The sequence below is a fragment of the Pseudonaja textilis genome, chromosome Z (genome assembly GCF_049901715.1).
Source record: "Pseudonaja textilis isolate UNSWEBS1 chromosome Z, rPseTex1.2, whole genome shotgun sequence".
In the NCBI taxonomy this organism is placed as follows: domain Eukaryota; kingdom Metazoa; phylum Chordata; class Lepidosauria; order Squamata; family Elapidae; genus Pseudonaja; species Pseudonaja textilis.
Window position 1 is genome coordinate 5,511,253 of NC_142008.1, and position 18,224 is coordinate 5,529,476.

Here is an 18,224-nt window from a genome sequence, read left to right on the forward strand (position 1 = left end):
TGCTTACAGAAACTGCCTCTCCATTAACCCTTATTACATTCTTGGCAGGACTAGACTTACTGTCTCAGGAACTTCTCTGGAGTTTTTTTCCCCTCCTTTGCTGGTACTTTGCTTATGTGGAGTGATCATTCAAAGTTACAATGGCACTAAAAAAGGTGACTTATGACCATTTTTCATACTTGCAACTGTTGCAGCATCCCCACAGTCATGAGAGGCCAGGGGAGGAGATGCGTGCCTCGATGTGAGTGATGTTGAGTTGGCCACACCCAGCCAGTCACATGACCACCAAGCCATGCCCACCCAGTCACATGACCACCAAGCCACGCCCACCACCTAAGCCACGCCCACAGAACCGGTTGTTAAAAATTTTGAATCCCACCCCTGCCTAACGATGTAACATTAATTAATCTATCATTAAAGAAAAATCAGTCAGAACTAGCCCATCTTCACAGTGACACGGAAAGAAGAATCTAAATAATAAATACGGAAATTATTAATGCTGGGAAGAATTTTTCTGTTAGGCATGTGATTGTTTAGGATTGAGCTCTCCTGCATTGGAACAAAAACAGGAACAGGGAAAGAGCATCTCTGGTATTAATGAAGTACGAAGTCAAACTATCCAGTGTGGAGCACTGGCCAGGCACTTTTTTACTCCCTAGCTTTAAATGCTTCCGTCCCAGAAAAGAAATATAATCTTCACTGAGAACATAAACAAAGAGGGGATCAGAGAACGTGGCATCTTGCCATAAAATGCTGCGGAATCAGGCAGTGGTTCAGATGAGGCGGCCTGAGAGAGAGAGGGAGAGAGAGAGGGGGGGAGGGAGGGAGGGAGGGAGAGAGGACTGAGGAATTTTGGGAGTCGAAGTCCACAAGTCTTAAAGTTGCCAAGGTTGGAGATCCTTGCTATATATGATTCTCTTGCAAGGTCTCTTGGAACAAAGTCTAAACTGCATGGGAACTATCTCAAAAACCATCTCAGAGCTGTGCTGTAAGTCCACATTCAGCTGCATTCAAAAGCAATAAAAGCAGAGAATGCTTCCTAGGAGCCTTGCCTAACCAATAATTTTATTTATTCATTCATTTTTTATTTATAAACGCATTCAATTTACGTGCCACCCCTCTTCCTACCAGACGTATCACAATGCACAATTTTTGTTAGGTGGAAAACAAGATAATTATATTGATACAATCCCCCCCCAAATCCAAAGTCTGCAATTTGACGATGTAGGTAGTCCTCAATTTATAACCATTTGTTTAGTGACCATTCGAAGTTACAACAGGACTGAAAAAAGTGGCTTGTGATTGGTTTCACAACGGTTGCAGCATCCCCATGGTCACATGATCAAATTTTAGATGCCTGGCAACTGACTTGTGTTTATGGCAGTTGCATATCCTGGGCTCATGTGATCCCGTTTTGCGACCCTTTGACAAGCAAAGTCAACGGGGAAGCCTGACTCACTTAACAACTGTGTTACTTAACATGGTAAACAGTTGCAGTGATTCACTTAACAATTGTGGCAAAATACATTGTTAAATGGAGCACAACACACTCACTTACTTGGCAGTGGCAATTTTGGACTCAATTGTGGTTGTAAATCAAGGACTACTTGTATCCTTACTATTTTGAGCTTAATTAGAGCAAGGGGTCTTCAAACTTCAAAAGTTTAAGATTTGTGGACTTCAACTCCCAGAATTCCTGAGCTAACATGACTGGAGGAGGAATTCTGGGAGTTCAAGTCCATAAGTCTTAAAGTTGTTGAGTTTAAAGACCCCTGAATTAGAACAAGTCCAAAGCGCCTGCAAGTGTTTGAATTCTCCAGAACTCTTTACTTGGGGGGTTATTGCAAAAACGAAGGTATGGGGAAGAAAAAAAAATACGTTGTAAAATAAAAGTGGATCTTGCAGCTTTGAGTTTTGTAGATCTCAAGATAAATCTTGTAAACTGAAAGCCTTTGCTAGTGGTTGGTTTACAAAAACAGTCAGGGTGGCACTTTTTTCACAAAAGCTTCTTCTGCCTCTTAGTAAAATGTCTTAGTTGAAAAAAAAAAGGTGCTAATAAACTCCTGATCCTTTGCCAACACGGAGTAATAAAGCTCTCCTCCTACATAGCGTAATGGTGGGTGGGTGCAATTGATGCTCAAACCATTTCGGAACAGAAAAATTCATCGAACATTCAGGGAATCCTGTTTCCTTTGCTTCTCACCGCCAGGTGAGACATGACACCTGCTACTCCGGAACTTAATAAAAGAAATGCATTCAGTCAACAGCCTCTCCCTCCTGTTTTCATAGGTGCTGATTAGGGTTCTTTCTTTTTTCTCATCCTTTCTTTTTTTATGGATTCTTGCCTGATGCAGCAGCCAGCCAGCCAGCCGGTTCTGGAGAGCTTACTTATTTTGAAAGTCTGCACGTGTTGGTGCTACTTTAAAGGAAATATTTCCCAACTGTGAATTTTGCAAAAATGTGGATTTTGCAGAATTTACAGCTGGGGAGTATTTTCTTTACACCTAGAAGTATTCCCCATCGTTGACTTAAAATGTTGCCCACCCATCCTAAAGTTAGCCCAAAGCCACATCAAGTATGAAATTACTGTCCCTGTATCCAATTCCTATCCTGTTATGCATCAGTGTCCAGTGGATTTGTGAATGTGCCAATCATTATAGGCAGAGTTGGGCTGCTTCCAGTTCAGACTAGCTTGCCCATCCCGGTAGTTTCCACCACCGGCTGCCATCCCGGTGCTATTCCATCCTATATACCCGGCTTGCTCGACCTTCCCACACAGCCCAGTTGAGGTTTGCGCCTCCCCCGCTCCACTCACTGTGCCTGCTGTGCACAGGGAGCCTTGTTTTTGCAGCCATGCGCAAGCTCTCACATTTTCAGTTCTGCACTAGGCGAACCGGTTGTTACAGTCTGTGCAGCCCACCTCTGATTATAGGTTTTTCTGCTGCTGCTGCTGCTTTTCCAAGTTTGGATGTGCCTGATATATGCATTGGGTCATTGCACTCCACTCCACTCCACTCTTTCTTCTCCACATCACAATTAACTGCACACATTACGCTGTAGAGCAGAGGCTGTGAGTTCGATCCTAGGTAGATATTTCTCTCTCTGGGCACAATGAGAATATATCCGCTGAACAAAACTCTTCATGGGTGACAGGAAGGGCATCCGGCCATTAAACACTCTGCTAGCTCCATTCAGCTGCCCAGACTCCACCCTGCAAAGGATTAAGGGGTCGTTAAAAGTTAATGCTGATTAAGTTGTAGAGCACCTGTTGTGATATCATGAGGCATGTTGTGTCGCCTTGATCACACCTCCGCTTGTAAATGCTGCTGTAGAGGAAGGAGGTAGATCCTGGTTTTGTCCGTCTTGCTTGGGCCTGCACACTGGGACATTAAGAGTGGGGCAAGCCAAAAGCATGCCAAAGGACCCCGAGTTGGACAGAGGCCTGCTTAAGGCGGGGAGCAGTACTTTAATACAGAGGTTGACAATTCAGGCAGGGTTTCCCCCCTCCCCCACCCCATGAGTTGAGAAGAAAAGAAGTTGAAGCCTTGAGAACAAGGGAGACAATGTGGTGCCAAGAATGAGTAGGATAAAGAACAGGCAACATACAGGCAAGAAAAACCAGTCGAGAAAGCAGCAGATTGTTGCGGGTAAATAGACAACTACCAAACACAATAGGAATAAGAGAATATTACAGGTAGTCCTCCACTTACAACAGTTCATTTAGTGATTATTCAAAGTTACTATGTTGCATTTTTCAAACTTATGGCCATTGTAGCAAATGATCCAAATTCAGACATTTGGCAACTGACCCTTAATTATGATAACTGCAGTGTCTTGGGATCATGCTATCAGCCTTTACAGATTCATTTAACAACTGTGGCAAGAAAGCTCAAAAAATGGGACAAAATCTACTTAAAACATTTCACTTAGCAAACGAAATGTAGGGTTCAGTTGTGGTCATAAGTCAAGAACTACCTGTATTGCTAGGTTCCAGTCAAATTTCATTTACTGGTGAAATATTCCCAATGGCTCTAAATACCCTAAAATAATAATAATAATTCTGGGCAAAAAGAAAGTATACCACTTCAGTGTCCAGTACAGATAGTTCTTGACTTACGACCGTATTTGAGCCCTAAGTTTTCATTGCTATATCAAGACAGATGTTAAATCATTTTATAATCTTTTTTTGCCACAGTTGATAAGCAAATCCCTGCAGTTACTAACTGAATCATGTGGTCCTTAAGTGAATCTGGCTTCCCACATTGACTTTGCTCTTTAGAAGCTGTCTGGGAAGGTTACAAAATTATCCCATGACCTTGGGAAAGTGCAGCTGTCATAAATATACACCAGTTGCCAAGCGTCCAAATTACGATCATGTACCCATTGGGATGCTGCAACAGTTGTAAGTATAAAAAAATGCCACGAACCACTTTTTTCAGTGCCATTGTAATTTTGAACAGTCACTAAATGAGTAGCTATAAGTTGAGTACTCCCTGTATTGCTTATCTTCTTTGCTACCATAATTCCTGTCTGGCTTTAGTGTACTCTGCTTACCCATTTCAAACAAAAGGCAGATTTTATGTGCAAGGAGTCTGGAATTTTTGCGCATTGAGCCAGAAATGTGACAATTCTTATATATTAAAGAAATGATGGGTGAGACAGCCGATTGGTGAAAAACCGGTGATCAAAGGAGTGGAGTCATTTTAAAGCCATCTTCCTCTTTGGGGGAAAAAAATGCATTGAGTGCTTTTTCCATTAGTTATCCATTAGCTGAGCTCTTATTAGCCAAGCACAGCAAAAACTTGGACCAGGTTTGCTTCTTTTTAGGCTACTGATCAAATGTTGTGTGAATATTTCCTTTTAACCTGTCTTCCTCCATCCCAGCAAAAGGACCAGGGATTGCTTTCTATGTGTTTGGGTCATCTTTTTTGCTTAAGCAGTTAAACCTAGTGGTTGGGACAACCAGGCGAGAAAACAGGAAACTGTGAGTTCTAGTTCTGCCTTAAGCATGAAAGTCAACTAGGTAACTTTGAGCCAGTCATCAGGAGATGGCGAATTGTAGTCCTGCCTTAGGCGTGAAACCCGGCTGGGTGACTTTTGGCCAATCACTAGGAGACTGTGTGTTCTAGTTCCTCCTTAGGCAGGAAAGACAACTAGGGGACATTGTGCCAGTCACTCTCTCTCTCAGCCCAACTCACCTGACAGGGCTGTTGTGAGGAAAATAGGAGGAGGAAAGAGTATAGTATATGTTTGCCATTGTTGTTGTTGTTGTTTTCTTTTAATAAAGGCAGGATTTTAGAAAAAGGTAAAGGAAAAGATTTATCCTGTTCAGTCATGAGGTGGTGCTCATTTCCATTTCTTAGCTGAGGGAGCCATCATTGTCCAAAATGATTCCCGGGTCATGTGACCAGCATTGCCCTCCCACCAAACCAGTACCTATTTATCTACTTGCATTTGCATGTGTTGGAACTGCTGGTTGGGCAGGAGCTGAGTCAAAGGCAGGAACTCATCCCACCATTCAATACTCAGGTCCTGAACCTAGCTTGACAGCTTTCCACCTGACAGGCTCAGCCTCTTTAAATGCTGAGCCATCTCACATCCTCTGAAACAGGGCCCCCCATCCTTTTAACAGATATTCTGAGTTGGGAGGGACTTTGTAGGTCATCTAGTCCAACCCCCCATCCAAGCAGGAGACCCTAACACCATTTCTGACAGATGCCAGTCCAATCTCTTCTTGAAAGTCTCAAGTGATAAAACTCCTACAACTTCTGAGGGCAACTTCTGTTCCATTGGTTGATAGTTCTCCCCATCAGAAAGTTTCTCTTTATTTCCAGGTTGAATCTCTCCTTGTTCAGTTTCAATCCATTATTCCTCGTCTGGCCTACAGGTGCTTTAGAAAATAGTTTGACCCCTTCCTCCTCTCTGTGGCAGCCCCTCAAATATTGGAAGACTGCTATCATGTCTCCCTTGGTCCTTCTCTTTACTAGACTAGCCAGGCCCAGTTCTTGCAACTGTTTGTTGTATGGTTCAGCCTCCAGTCCCCTAATCATCCTGGTTGCTCTTCTCTGTACTTTTTCTAGAGCCTCAACATCCTTTTTTATAATGTGGTGACCGAACCTGGATGCAGGACTCTAGGTGTGGTTTTACTAAGGCTTTATAGAGTGGTATTAGTACTTCCCTTGATCTCGGTTGTATCCCTCTGTTAATGCAACTTAGGGTTGCCCCCGGTCCATGGGCCACACACCGGTCCACGGAATGCCAGAAACCAAGCCACACAACGCTCCATCCACAGGAGGCAGCCAGCACACAAAGCCACACACCTCTCCAGTCTGCAGAAAAAAAACTCTCTCCACGGAACTGATCCCTGATGCCCAAAAGGTTGGGGACCGTTGCTCTAAAAAAGCGGGATATAGATAAATAATATAAATTGCAGCAGCAGCAGCAGCAGCAACAACAACAACAACAACAACAACAACAACAACAACAACAACAACAATAATAATAATAATAATAATAATAATAAATAATTCTTCATGTCAAATGGCTGCTGCCTCCTAAGTTTTAAAGTTATGGTGGAGATGGCACAGATTTCAGTTGATCCCACAAAATGTTTCAACTCCTCTCCGCCTCCCTTTCCCCAGAATGTAGCAGAAACGTTCTTTTACTTTGAAGGAGCTATCGTCTCTTACTGTGCATTGTTTTTAATTGTGTTTCTTTGTTTTGGGTTTCTCATCTATACCCCCTCTGGCTGTGCTGCTGAGCTCCACAAATATTATAATCTTTCCTTTTGCCGTCGCCTGGTAATTCTTGCTGCAGACCCCGTTTATTCTCTGTTTACCCAATTTAATTAAATCTGTTCCTTCTTTCTGTTAGGATCTCTGCTTTCTGCTTTTTTTCAGGATCAATGCCAGGAATCCCCAGAGACATTGGGGACCTTTGAATGTTGCTCTTGTCCCAGTTAGGGAAGCTGCTTTGAGGATCAGGGATCCTGATACTTTAAGAAATGACTTCCAATCTCCTTTTCTGGAAATAACAGTTTATTAATGCAGGAATTTGCTCTTTGAGAGGGTTGGGAGACTATAAAACTACTAAGCAACTCCTGGATACTTACATCAGCACATGGAGCTAAATATAGGCAACCCTCAACTTACAACCATTCATTTAGTGAACATGCAAAATTACAGTGGCATTGAAAACAGTGGCTCATGTCCATTTTTCACACTTACGACTGTTGTAGTAACCCATGATCATGTTATGAAAATTCAAACTCTTGGCGTGTATTTATGATAGTTGCACTGTCCTGGAGTCATGTGATTATCTTGTGTGACCTTTTGTCCAGCAGTGGAGAAGCCAGATTCATTTAACTGCAATGATTCACATAACGACTATGGCAAGCAAGATCGTAAAACTCACTTAGCAAATGTTTAACTTGGCAAAAGAAATGTTGGGCTCAATTGTGGTTGTAAGTTGAGGACTACCTGTTATAATTCCCCCCCACACCTCCATATCACATTCCTGAACCTCATCAAGTGACATTGTTAACTGAGTAATCTTATATTCAGAATTTAATTTCAGTTGCTTTCAGTGGGCTTACTCCATCTTAATTGCATATATCTGTCGCAGCTGAAGTAGAAGGATGAAGCAACAGGCACAACCAGTGATATCTGAGAATGGGGGATATCAAAACAGTAAAAACAGGGCTTGCGACCACATAATTGTTTATTTGTGTCACAGTGCACCCCCAAAAACCTTTAGGTTCAATCATACAGTTTCAACCCTGTCTTGGTTTTTTTTGACAGTCCCGGGGACAACACACTGAAACCTAAACCTGCATAAGAAAACAGTTGCTGGGTTCAGTTACGTTATTATGACATAAAGTGACAATCTGATTTACAAAGCATATTAAGGCAAAGTCTAGTTTCCTGCAACTTGCTAAATCACAGCCATCCAATTCTACTAGAGCCTAGTCATTTTGTGAACTCAGCTGATGTATCTTTCTTTTCCAGACATGAAGGAGCGGTTTCAAAAGTTACGATCTTAGTTGTGGCTTTTTTTTAAATAGCAGGGTGTCCTACCACTCCAGAGCCAATTATATAGGTAGCAATTTTAAATGAGAGGGTGATAAACTTCACTGGAATAGTGTCATATCTAATTAAACCACTAGTCTAGTGGTTAAAGCTCCAAGTTAGAAACAGGAGACAGTGAGCTCCAGCCACGCCTTAGGCAGGAAAGCCAGCTGGTTGATTTTGGACCAATCACCAGGGGATAGTGAGTTCTAGTCCTGCCTTAGGGGTGGAAGCCAGATAGGTGGCTTTGGGCCAGTCGCTCTTTCTCATCCTAACCCACCTTACAAGATTGTTGTTGTAGAGGAAAATAGTAGGAGGAGCGTGTGTTGCATATATTCGCTGCCTTGAGTTATTTGAAAAAAATAAATTAAGAGGGGATACAAATAAAATAATAAAATAATAATAAAGGTATACAGGGTTGTTCTCCCTGTCATATTATCCCTTGCATTTCCCCTTATTGTTGTCAGCTGTGTCACTCTGAAATAACTTTAGCGGCATACGATCATCTTGTCTTCTCTAGGAAAAGACACGTCATTTCAAACTGACAAATGACCTCTATCAGTGGCTTCCTATGGTTGTTAAATAACATGCCAGAGACAGTGGAGCGCTGTAGTTTTTCTATAGAGTTGCTTTTCTCTATAGTTTTGCTTTTTGCTCACGTGTTTGCATGCGTCAACCCTTTTCCACATAGCAGCCTTGTGAATACAGGCATAAGACTGGATGATGAAGTCTCTGCTCTTCTTCCTTCCATAGAAATTTGATGAAATCAGCCTGTCCGAAGGAAGTACAGTGGATTTGGCAATTCCCTCAGAGCTTCTGGAACAGATGCCTGAACTGGCAGAAGAACTGCTGGATCCTGAAGATTGCCTCCCAGAAAGTAAGGATGGCCTGCTCTTTTCTTGACTGGAATAATTCAGGAGTGCAAAGGTGGCTTGGATTAGGGCTGTGTGGCTGGGAAATGGCAACCTTTGAAAGGAAGTGATTGCTGGTTTTGCCTGGATAAAGAATAGCCTAAAAATTGACCTGTGATTAAGCGACTTTCTCTTTGCATTGCTATACTAGAATTCTAACCAAATTCTCTGAGCACCAGCAAAGAAACCCTGCTCATTTTATTGAGCCTGGTGTGGTAATCCAGGAAAAGATTACTCTAGATCAGTGATACCATCTTCCTCTTTATACACTGGCAGGTTTGCAGCTGTCTCGCCTGCGTTTTCCAGACAAGAATAACCCTCACATGCCTGAATGGGGGATAGAATGACTATTATTTTTATTCCACCTTTATTATTCTTATAAATAAGGTAGCAAACATACCTAATACTCTTTCCTTCTCCTCTTTTCCTGACAACAACCCTGTGAGGTGGATTGAGAGTGAGGGATTGGCCCGATGTCACCCAGCTGGCTTTCATGCCTAAAGTGGGACTGGAATTCACAGTCTCTTGATAATTGTCCCAAAGTCACCCATGCCTAAAGAGGAACTAGAAGAGCGGTCCCCAACATTTCTGGCTCTTCAGGCCAGTATTGCTGACGGTACCGGCGGCGGAGGGGCGGGGAGAGGTTCTGTGCAAGCGTGGGCCTGTGTGCCCGCAACTTGTGCAAATGGAGTTTCACACACTTGCCCACGTGCCCTCCATTGTGTGGCCCAGCCCCCAACGGGCTGTAGTCCAATACCAGACCATGGCCCGGGGGTTGAGGACCCTGGACTAAAACTCAGTGCCTTCTGCCTTCTACTCTGGTGCCTTAACCCACTAGACCAAACTGATGTTGGAAGTCACAGGCACGTGGAAGAGGATATAAGTTCAGCTTCTGTCCCGAAAAAAGGCTTCTTTGCTTGGAGCCCTTGGGAGATTATTACATTCTCATAAAGCAGAGAGATGGAAGGAAGGAAATATTTCCTTCACCAGCACTCCTTTCTCCTTAATTCTCTTTGGCTCGTCGTCTCTTAACAGTCCATGTTTTGTGCCTTTCTTTACATCATCCCTTTCCACCCTTCTCATTCTGTTCCAATCGATCTTTCTCTTCCCAGTTGAGAACCACCCTTTCAGAGTAGGCTAGGTCAAAAAGCAGGGGTCCCAGGATTATTACTTTTATCGTGATGAAATAGAATAGCGGAATCTCAAAAGCCCGTGCAAGTTCCTCTGTGTCCCATCTTATACTAAACAAAATTAAAATGATATTATTTTGAGTTTCCGGTAACCTTTTTCTGAAATTCCTCCCTAAATGACTCATTAAATTCTTCCTCTATTCCCATGGCCAGCTCTAAACTCTTTTACACTGAGCAGGTCTGACATTCCAGATGGTGTGGGATCTCAGCTCCCATTACCTCCCATTAGCAGCAATCAGTGGATGGAGATTATGACAACTTCTGAAGAGCCGCTTTCCTTATTTCTGCGCTGCATCTTCACTGGCCGGCCCCGCTCACGATGCTGGGCCACACTGTTTGTCTCCATCAACAGTTGGAACCCAGTTATTGTGTTTTGTAAATTTTGGTTTATGACCCGGCTTGCCAGCACCAAACAACATGACTCTTTCACCAAATCTTGGTTCATCAAAACATGGCTTAGAGCAGTGGTTCCAAACCTTTTTTTTTAGCCCCGCGCCCCTAAAGAAATTTCACTCGAACCTCGTACCCACTAAATAACGATACTTAACTCTAAAATGAAAACAAAGTTAATCCATTGCATAATAAATAAAAATGCCAACATATAGCCAATATCCTATTATTTACCTGGACTTTTCTCGCACCCCCCTGGAATATCGTCTCGCACCCCCAGGGGGGTGCGAGCACCCCAGGTTGGGAACCCCTGGCTTAGAGTATCGTGGAATAACATAAACCAAAACTGAATCGGACTACTTTGAAGGAGAGGGTTGGGTTTCTGGAGAACAGAAAAAGTACAAGTCTCCATAAATATCATTGTAAAATAAGCAGTCCTTGGCTTATGACCATGATTGTGTCCAAAATTTCTCTGGTTAAGCAATGAATTAGTTAAGCAAGTTTTGCCCCATTTTACGACCTCTCTTGCCACCGTTGTTAAATGAATCACTGCAGTTGTTAAATTAATCACACGGTTGTGAAGTGAATCTGGCTTCCTCATTGATTTTAATTGTAAGGTAGTCATAAAAGCTGATCACATGATTCCAGGAAACTGCAGCCATCATAAATATGAACCAGTTGCCAAGCACCCGAATTTTAATCATGTGACCATTGCAATGATCGTAAGTGTGAAAAATAGTCATAAGTCACTTTTTTCAGTGTTACTGAATTTTGAACAGTCACTAAATGAACTGTTGTAAGTCAAGGACCTCCTCTATGTGGTCCTACTTGCAGAGCAAGAATTCTGCATCCACGTGAACGCTTGTCAGATTAGAATGTGTATTTTATATTAATATTCCCTTCTGTCAATAATAACAAAGTCAGAGTTTCATGTGTAAAATTTCAATTTAGCAAGGACTATGTCAATTTATCTGTTTTTGAGCCTACTGATTAAAAACAGGATGAGTTACCCTTCACAGTTCTTAAAATTGCTGTACCAAGCAATCTAATAAACTCCCGGAATGTGAAAAAAAAAATCAGTTCCTAAAACATTTAATGGATTAAAGCAGGTAGAATAAATATGAGAACGACCCATTCAGACATTTCAAAGTCATTGAAATTCTGTTTCAATTCAAGAGTTCCAGCATCAAAACCAAGATAAAACATTTCTGCTCTTAAAAAAAAAAAAGAGAAAGGAGTCCCTAAGGATTTTACTCCTCTAGTTGTTTTCGACTCTAGTGGGGTGGTGCTCATCTCCATTTCAGGGCCATTGAACCAGCGCTGTCCAAAGACATTTCCCTGGTCGTGTGGCCAGCAGGACGTCCCGAGTGCTATACATAAAACACCAACTGGCAGAAAAAGTCACGATGAAACTTTTTAATTTCACAATACATGAATCGGCTTAACCACAGTTCCAATTGGAAAACTGTGAGCACCCTAGACCAAACCAAGTCCAAAAAACATCACAGAAGTCTGGAGCTTGGCACTCAAAGAAATAAACCATCAACAGGCACACAGTGATGAACACCATCTACATACCATTCAACAGAGATTAAAAAGACAAAAAAGGTAACAAAAAGATCAAAACACTTCCTCACCAGCGATTAGCGCCCAGATAAGCAGAGATAGGTAGGTAGGTAGGTAGGTAGGTAGGTAGGTAGATAGATAGATAGATAGATAGATAGATAGATAGATAGATAGATAGATAGAATACTCCAAGAGCTGAAGGTAGCATATGTAGCATTCTGTCCATCAACTTCCCCCACAGTAACAAAACTATGAGATATATCATGATGAACGAGATAATAGCTGGCTTAAAGTTACTCCCTTAGCTTCCCTGACAGAGGGAGGCCTGAAACTAAGTCTCCTAGATCCTGTCCAATCCCTTAACCACTGTCTCCACTGGGGCCAGTGAGATTACTTTGAATCAGTCTCTTGCTTGCTTCTCACCTGATTCAGTGCAGGATTTCACCAAGGAATCTCTTTTCTCACAGAGATTATATGGGTGGGTACCCTGGGCAGCAGGGACTTCTTAGTTGAACCACCCCAATTTGGTAAATATATATATAGACAGATTCCCTAAGCCTACATTTTCTAGTTGAAGACTATTCTCTTGTGTTTTTTTTTTACTTTAAGAGCAGGCTAGCAGTAAATTTAACCCTTTTTTCTCACCATGATTTCTTTCCTTAATTTTTTTATTATTGAACTTGTTTAATTCTCCTAACAAGATTTCTTGCAGAAAAATGGAGATGCTCTTTAGACAATAAAACCTACGATTCCCCACCAGTTCCTCTCCTCCCAACCTGGTGATCTGCAGCCATTTTCTGTAACCTTTAGCTGATTGCCTAAAACGATACGACAATTTGTTTTTTTTAAGACTAAAGCATTCCAGGTTTGGGGGAAGCCCATTTCTAGTTGCCAATAAAATGCAAAGATGAGACATGAGAAAAATACTCTTAATTCTCCCTCTAATATACGCAATTACTCAAAAGGCATGAAGTTCTATTGCAGCTGATTGTTCCCTAGGGAGCTATGAGTGGAAGCAGGAAACGGGAGAATCAAGATAGGGACTAAGATGTGATGAGCTGTCAGAAAGCTGCGAGCATACACATCCCCAAGGATTATTTAACTTGGGAACAAGCCTGCTCCGAGGGGATTACTTGGAGATAACTGCCAGAGATAGGATGTGAAAAATGATTGAAGGAGATAACAAAAGCCCCACGGGACAGGGAGAAGCCCTGAGATCTGAGGCATTTTCTTTGTGGCTTTGCTTCCATGCAGTAGCCAAACATTAATGCACTTGACAGAAAATGTCAAAATACAGGTAGTCCTCAACTTATGACCATGAGCGAACCCAAAGGTTATGTTGCTAAGTGAGGACATTTGATGAGTGAGTTTTGCCCCCATTTTAAGACCTTTTCTGCCACAGTTGTTAAGTGAATCACAGCAGGTGATAAGTTAGTAACCCAGTTGTTAAGTGAATCTGGCTTCCCCATTGACTTTGCTTGTTAAAGGACTGCAAAAGGGATTACATGACCTTAGGATACAACAATAGTCATAAGTGTGAGCCAGTTGCCAAACATCTGAATTTTGATCACATGATCACGAGGATGCTACAAGGATCTTAATTGTGGAAATGGTCATAAGTAACTTTTTTCAGTGCTGTTATAACTTTGAACAGTTACTAGATGAACTAATGTTAAGTCAAGGACTACCTGTGTAACTGAAGTGAATTTTTTGAGTATATGCAACTGTCAGCCGTTTAGCGTAAACCAAAGTCATGCCGGCCAATATTTTTATTGCAAAGATATTTTAGCAGATTCTTGCAAGTCTGAATGCATTCCCCCCTCCCTCTCTCCTTTTATCTTTCTGAGAACAAGGGAGAGTCTTGGGACTTACTCTTGTGTAAGTCATTGTCTTCAGTTCTGCCCTGGATTCAAGTTTCTTTTATCTGTTACCTTGGTAGTAGCTCTTCGTCCTTTCCTCAAGGCCATTCCTTGTAACCACTGTAACTCTTGGAGGGTTTCTCTCCAAATGCTTCTCTTCAAAACCCATTGTCATTAGCAATAGCAATTAGCAATAGAATTAGACTTATATATCACTTCACAGTGCTTTACAGCCTTAGACTTGTATACTGCTTCACAGAGCCCTCCCTAAGCAAATAAATGTTAGCATCATTGCCCTCAACAATCTGGGTCCCCATTTTATCGACCTCGGAAGGACGGAAGGTTGAGTCAACCCCCAACCCATCAGGATCAAATTCTTGGTTGTGAGCAGTGAGTTAGCCTCCAATACTGCATTCTAACCACTGCACCGCCACAGCTCGGGAATGGAAAGGAAAGGAAACTACGTCATTACTAAGTACTTAGGAAAGATACTAAATTACTTTTCCAGTCCTTCAATCCTTCAGTTTCCTGGGCAATATGAATTACCTACAGTAACTTCAATTTGGTGGTTGAACCAGGGTTAGTCTCTGCTGGTTGATTCTGTAGCAAGAATTTGACAACAAAGCATTTCCATTTCTGCTGTTAGATTACTCAGTAGATTCAATAATTTCAGTCAAGACATCTTTCCATAGGAGATGGATCCTTTCATAGGAGATAGTTTTAGTTGGCCCTGGTCCATCTTAGATGACTATTTTCAAAAAATGATGGTGGAACATCAAACATCAACATTAAATAAATTATAGATTCCATAGAACTTTTCTTGCCTGCGTTACTACCTGAAATCACTGGAAGAAATCACCTGGAATCTCCTATCACAAACATTGTCAGCTTTGAAATTCAGCTGCCAGATATTTTTTTTTCTAGAGAGTTAGAGGAGTTGAAAAGTTCAAGGTTATTCTGTGTGTCGTATTAAGAATTTGCAGTTGCAGTTAATTGGTTCTCGTGATTTATGAAGTGTAGAAGTGGGAGGAGAGAAGGGAGGAGAGAAGGTGGATTGTGTGCAAGGTGCTGGAAAAGCTTTCACTTGGAAAATTGCTTTTGAACATGCCAGATCTGTTCCTAATAAATCAATTGGAGAGATAACGTCTCAGGTTGATTGAAATCATGGATACTGTCTGGATGCTTGACACAGATGACATATTTATTCAAATATTTAGAATGCTATCTTTGACTATGCAGTGGCTCAGTGGCTAAGACGCTGATCTTGCCAATCGAAAGGTTGGAAGTTCGGCGGTTCGAATCCCTAATGCCGCATGAGGTCCCGTTACTTGTCCCAGCTTCTGCCAACCTAGCAGTTCAAAAGCACGTAAAAAATGCAAGAAGAAAAATAGGGACCACTTTGGTGGGAAGGGAACAGCATTGTGTGCGCCTTTGGGATTTAGTCATTCTGGTCACATCACCATGGGGACGTCTTTGGACAGCGCTGGCTCTTCAGCTTTGTAACGCAGATGAGCACCGCTCCCTAGAGTCGGGAATTACTAGCACATATGTGCGAGGGAACCTCTATCTTTACCTATCTTTGACTATCTTTGTAATCCATTTACCTATTCAGTTTCCCTTATTTTTTTTCATTTCAATGAAATGAAAGTAGCACCTTCCTTAGAGCAAGATCCCCTTCCTCAAACTAAGTCACAGGAACCCCAGAGCTCCATTGCTACAGCAACAAATACTACACAAAGTTATTAGAAAGGTTGGCTTACGAGTGCACAGCAACTGCTGAGGGCAGCAATCAATGGCCCCGCAGATGGGAGAATAAAATTTCCCATCTAAAATTCCCACCTGCACTTGAGGGCAGGACAAGATGTAATGGGTGTAAAACCATTAAAAGAGATCCAACCTAGAACTGAGATGTTTCCTGAGAACAATTAATCAGTGGAATGACTTTTGCCTCCAGAAGTTGTGGATGCTCCATCACTGGAGTTTTTCAAGAAGAGGTGTTACATCTCTCCAGACTAGCATGAACCCAGCAATGCATCATGATTCTTGACAGGTTTACCTAGGGAGTCGTCCCTTTCTTAAAAATGTATCGGATGTTTTACCTTTGCACCATCAAATATGGTGACCAAATGAAGGTTAAGGGCAAAGTTCTGTAGAGACATATCCAGGGACCAAACAATGTGTTGCAACTGGCAAGCTAGAAATGGTTGAGGCCTGATTCCAAGGAATCAATTGGAAGACAAGTCCACTTTTCCCTTGCTTATCTTCCAAAAGTCCTGCTTCTTTGGGATGTTTCTCCCCCTAACCTTCATCATGACTTACTTTTGGCCTCAGAACTAGACCACGGAGAAGTTTTTAATGACGCTGAATTGAAAGCCATGGGTAAGTTTGGTAGGTTTTAATTCCATGCTTCATGGGTTCAATTCATTTTAAATGTTAATCCCCGTTTGTAACCAAACTGGTTAGTCTATATTGATAAGTGTATGGGGTTGTCCATAGGAGGTCAAAAAATTCAAGCTGATGACTACAATCATATGTGAGAAACCCTCTTTTCTTTAACAATGCATGCATGACACCTGTGTGGTGTAGCACATAGAATCCAGAATAACAGAGTTGGATGGGATCTTGGAGGTCTCCTAGACCACCCCCCTGCTCAAGCAGCAGACCCTGTAAAATTCTGGACAAATGGCTGTCCAATCTCTTCTTGAAAACCTCCAGTGATGGAGCAACCGCAACCTCCCAAGGCAAGTTGTTCCACTCATTAATTGATCCCAACTTCAGGAATTTTTTTTCTTAATTCTAGGTTTCTTTTCTCTTTAATAAGCTTCCATCTCTTATTTCTTGTCCTTCCCCCCTTTTTTTGACCACCCCTGAAGATTTCCTTGTAAGAGTATGTCCTGTAATTATTTGTTCATCTTGGCATTATCCGTCTGGGAACTTCAGGGGTGTTGGGCATTTCAATGGTGGCATAGGGCGATGGAAATTATATAAAAAAACATACCTGGAGAAAAGATGGTCTTGAATGTTCTCTAAAATATCCTGAGTTCATCTGCAAATATTTCTCTCCGATCAAGGCCTCCTGCTCTATGACAACCTAACATTATCTTCCTTTCCCATAGTGGTAAAAGCCTGCTATTTAAAAACACACGCTCCACTCTCTTTCTCTCATCATCCATCCATCCACACATTCAGATACACACACAATATGCCGTTGTCCCATGGCAGATTTTATTGTGATGTCATATAAGATTTTTTTTTTCCCCCTGCTATGAAATAGTTGTGCTTTGAGAGAAAGGACTGTAAAGAAGAAGGAAAGATAAAAAGGACAATCTGTGGGAAAATGGCATGCGTTACTTTTAAATTGCGTTAAAAAAAGGCTTGCTTTTTATTCCCAGAACAATTGCCCACTACCACAGTCTGGAATAAAGTTATATCTGTTACCAATGAATCATAAGAAATATTTGTAGGCAAACTGGAGCTAGGAAAACTGGAGCCCAGTAAGGCATTAGTTCTCATCAGCAATCTTCAGATGAGGCAGCATAGTTGATTTAGCTCAAGGATGCACAGCCTGTCAGCCACATCGCCCAATTTCAAGCATGCTTTGTTCAGTACAAAACCGGGTGCCAAACAAAACATGCCTATGATATCGATGCTTCAGGGAGTCTGTCCTTCAGTCCCATACATGCCTGTCATTCTATTCCCCTTTGGGAATAAGCATTGCACAGAGCAGGGAAAAGGAACAAGAAGTAATAAACAAGGAAATTAAGGCGCGTCATTAAAAAAGAAAGGGATGTATTCGGGTAGTCCTCGACTTACAACAGTTCTTTTACTGACTGTTTGAAGTTACAAGGACACTGGGGGGAAAAACCAGAATAACGAAAAAAAAAAAAAAAAGAGTTGGATGGAATCTAGGAGATCTTCTAGCCCAACCCCTTGCTCAAGGGGAAAAAAAAGTGACATGACCATTTTTCACATTTACAACCATGATCTCCATGGTCATGTGATCAAAATTTGGATACTGACTCATATTTATGACGGTTGCAGCGTCCCAGGTTCATATGATCACCTTTTGCGACCTTCTGGCAAACAATGGCAATGGGAAAACCAGGTTCACTTAATAACTGTGTTACTAACTTAACAACTATGATTCACTTAAGAACTACAGCAAGAGAGGTCATAAAATGGGGCAAAATTCACTTGGCAAACGTCTCGCTTAGCAACAGAACTTTTGGGTTCAATTGTGAT

General features: G+C 41.8%; 1 protein-coding gene across 6 annotated transcripts in view; it reads left to right on the forward strand.

The window, feature by feature from the left end:
- LOC113447963 (sodium channel protein type 5 subunit alpha-like) overlaps positions 1-18,224 on the forward strand; it is a 381,002-nt gene that overhangs the window by 293,710 nt on the left and 69,068 nt on the right. For all 6 annotated transcript variants that reach the window (XM_087917483.1, XM_087917477.1, XM_087917478.1 and 3 more), the window contains one exon: positions 8,820-8,943. In XM_087917483.1, coding sequence (XP_087773609.1) covers positions 8,820-8,943 — 124 coding nt within the window. The remainder of the gene's footprint in view (positions 1-8,819; positions 8,944-18,224) is intronic.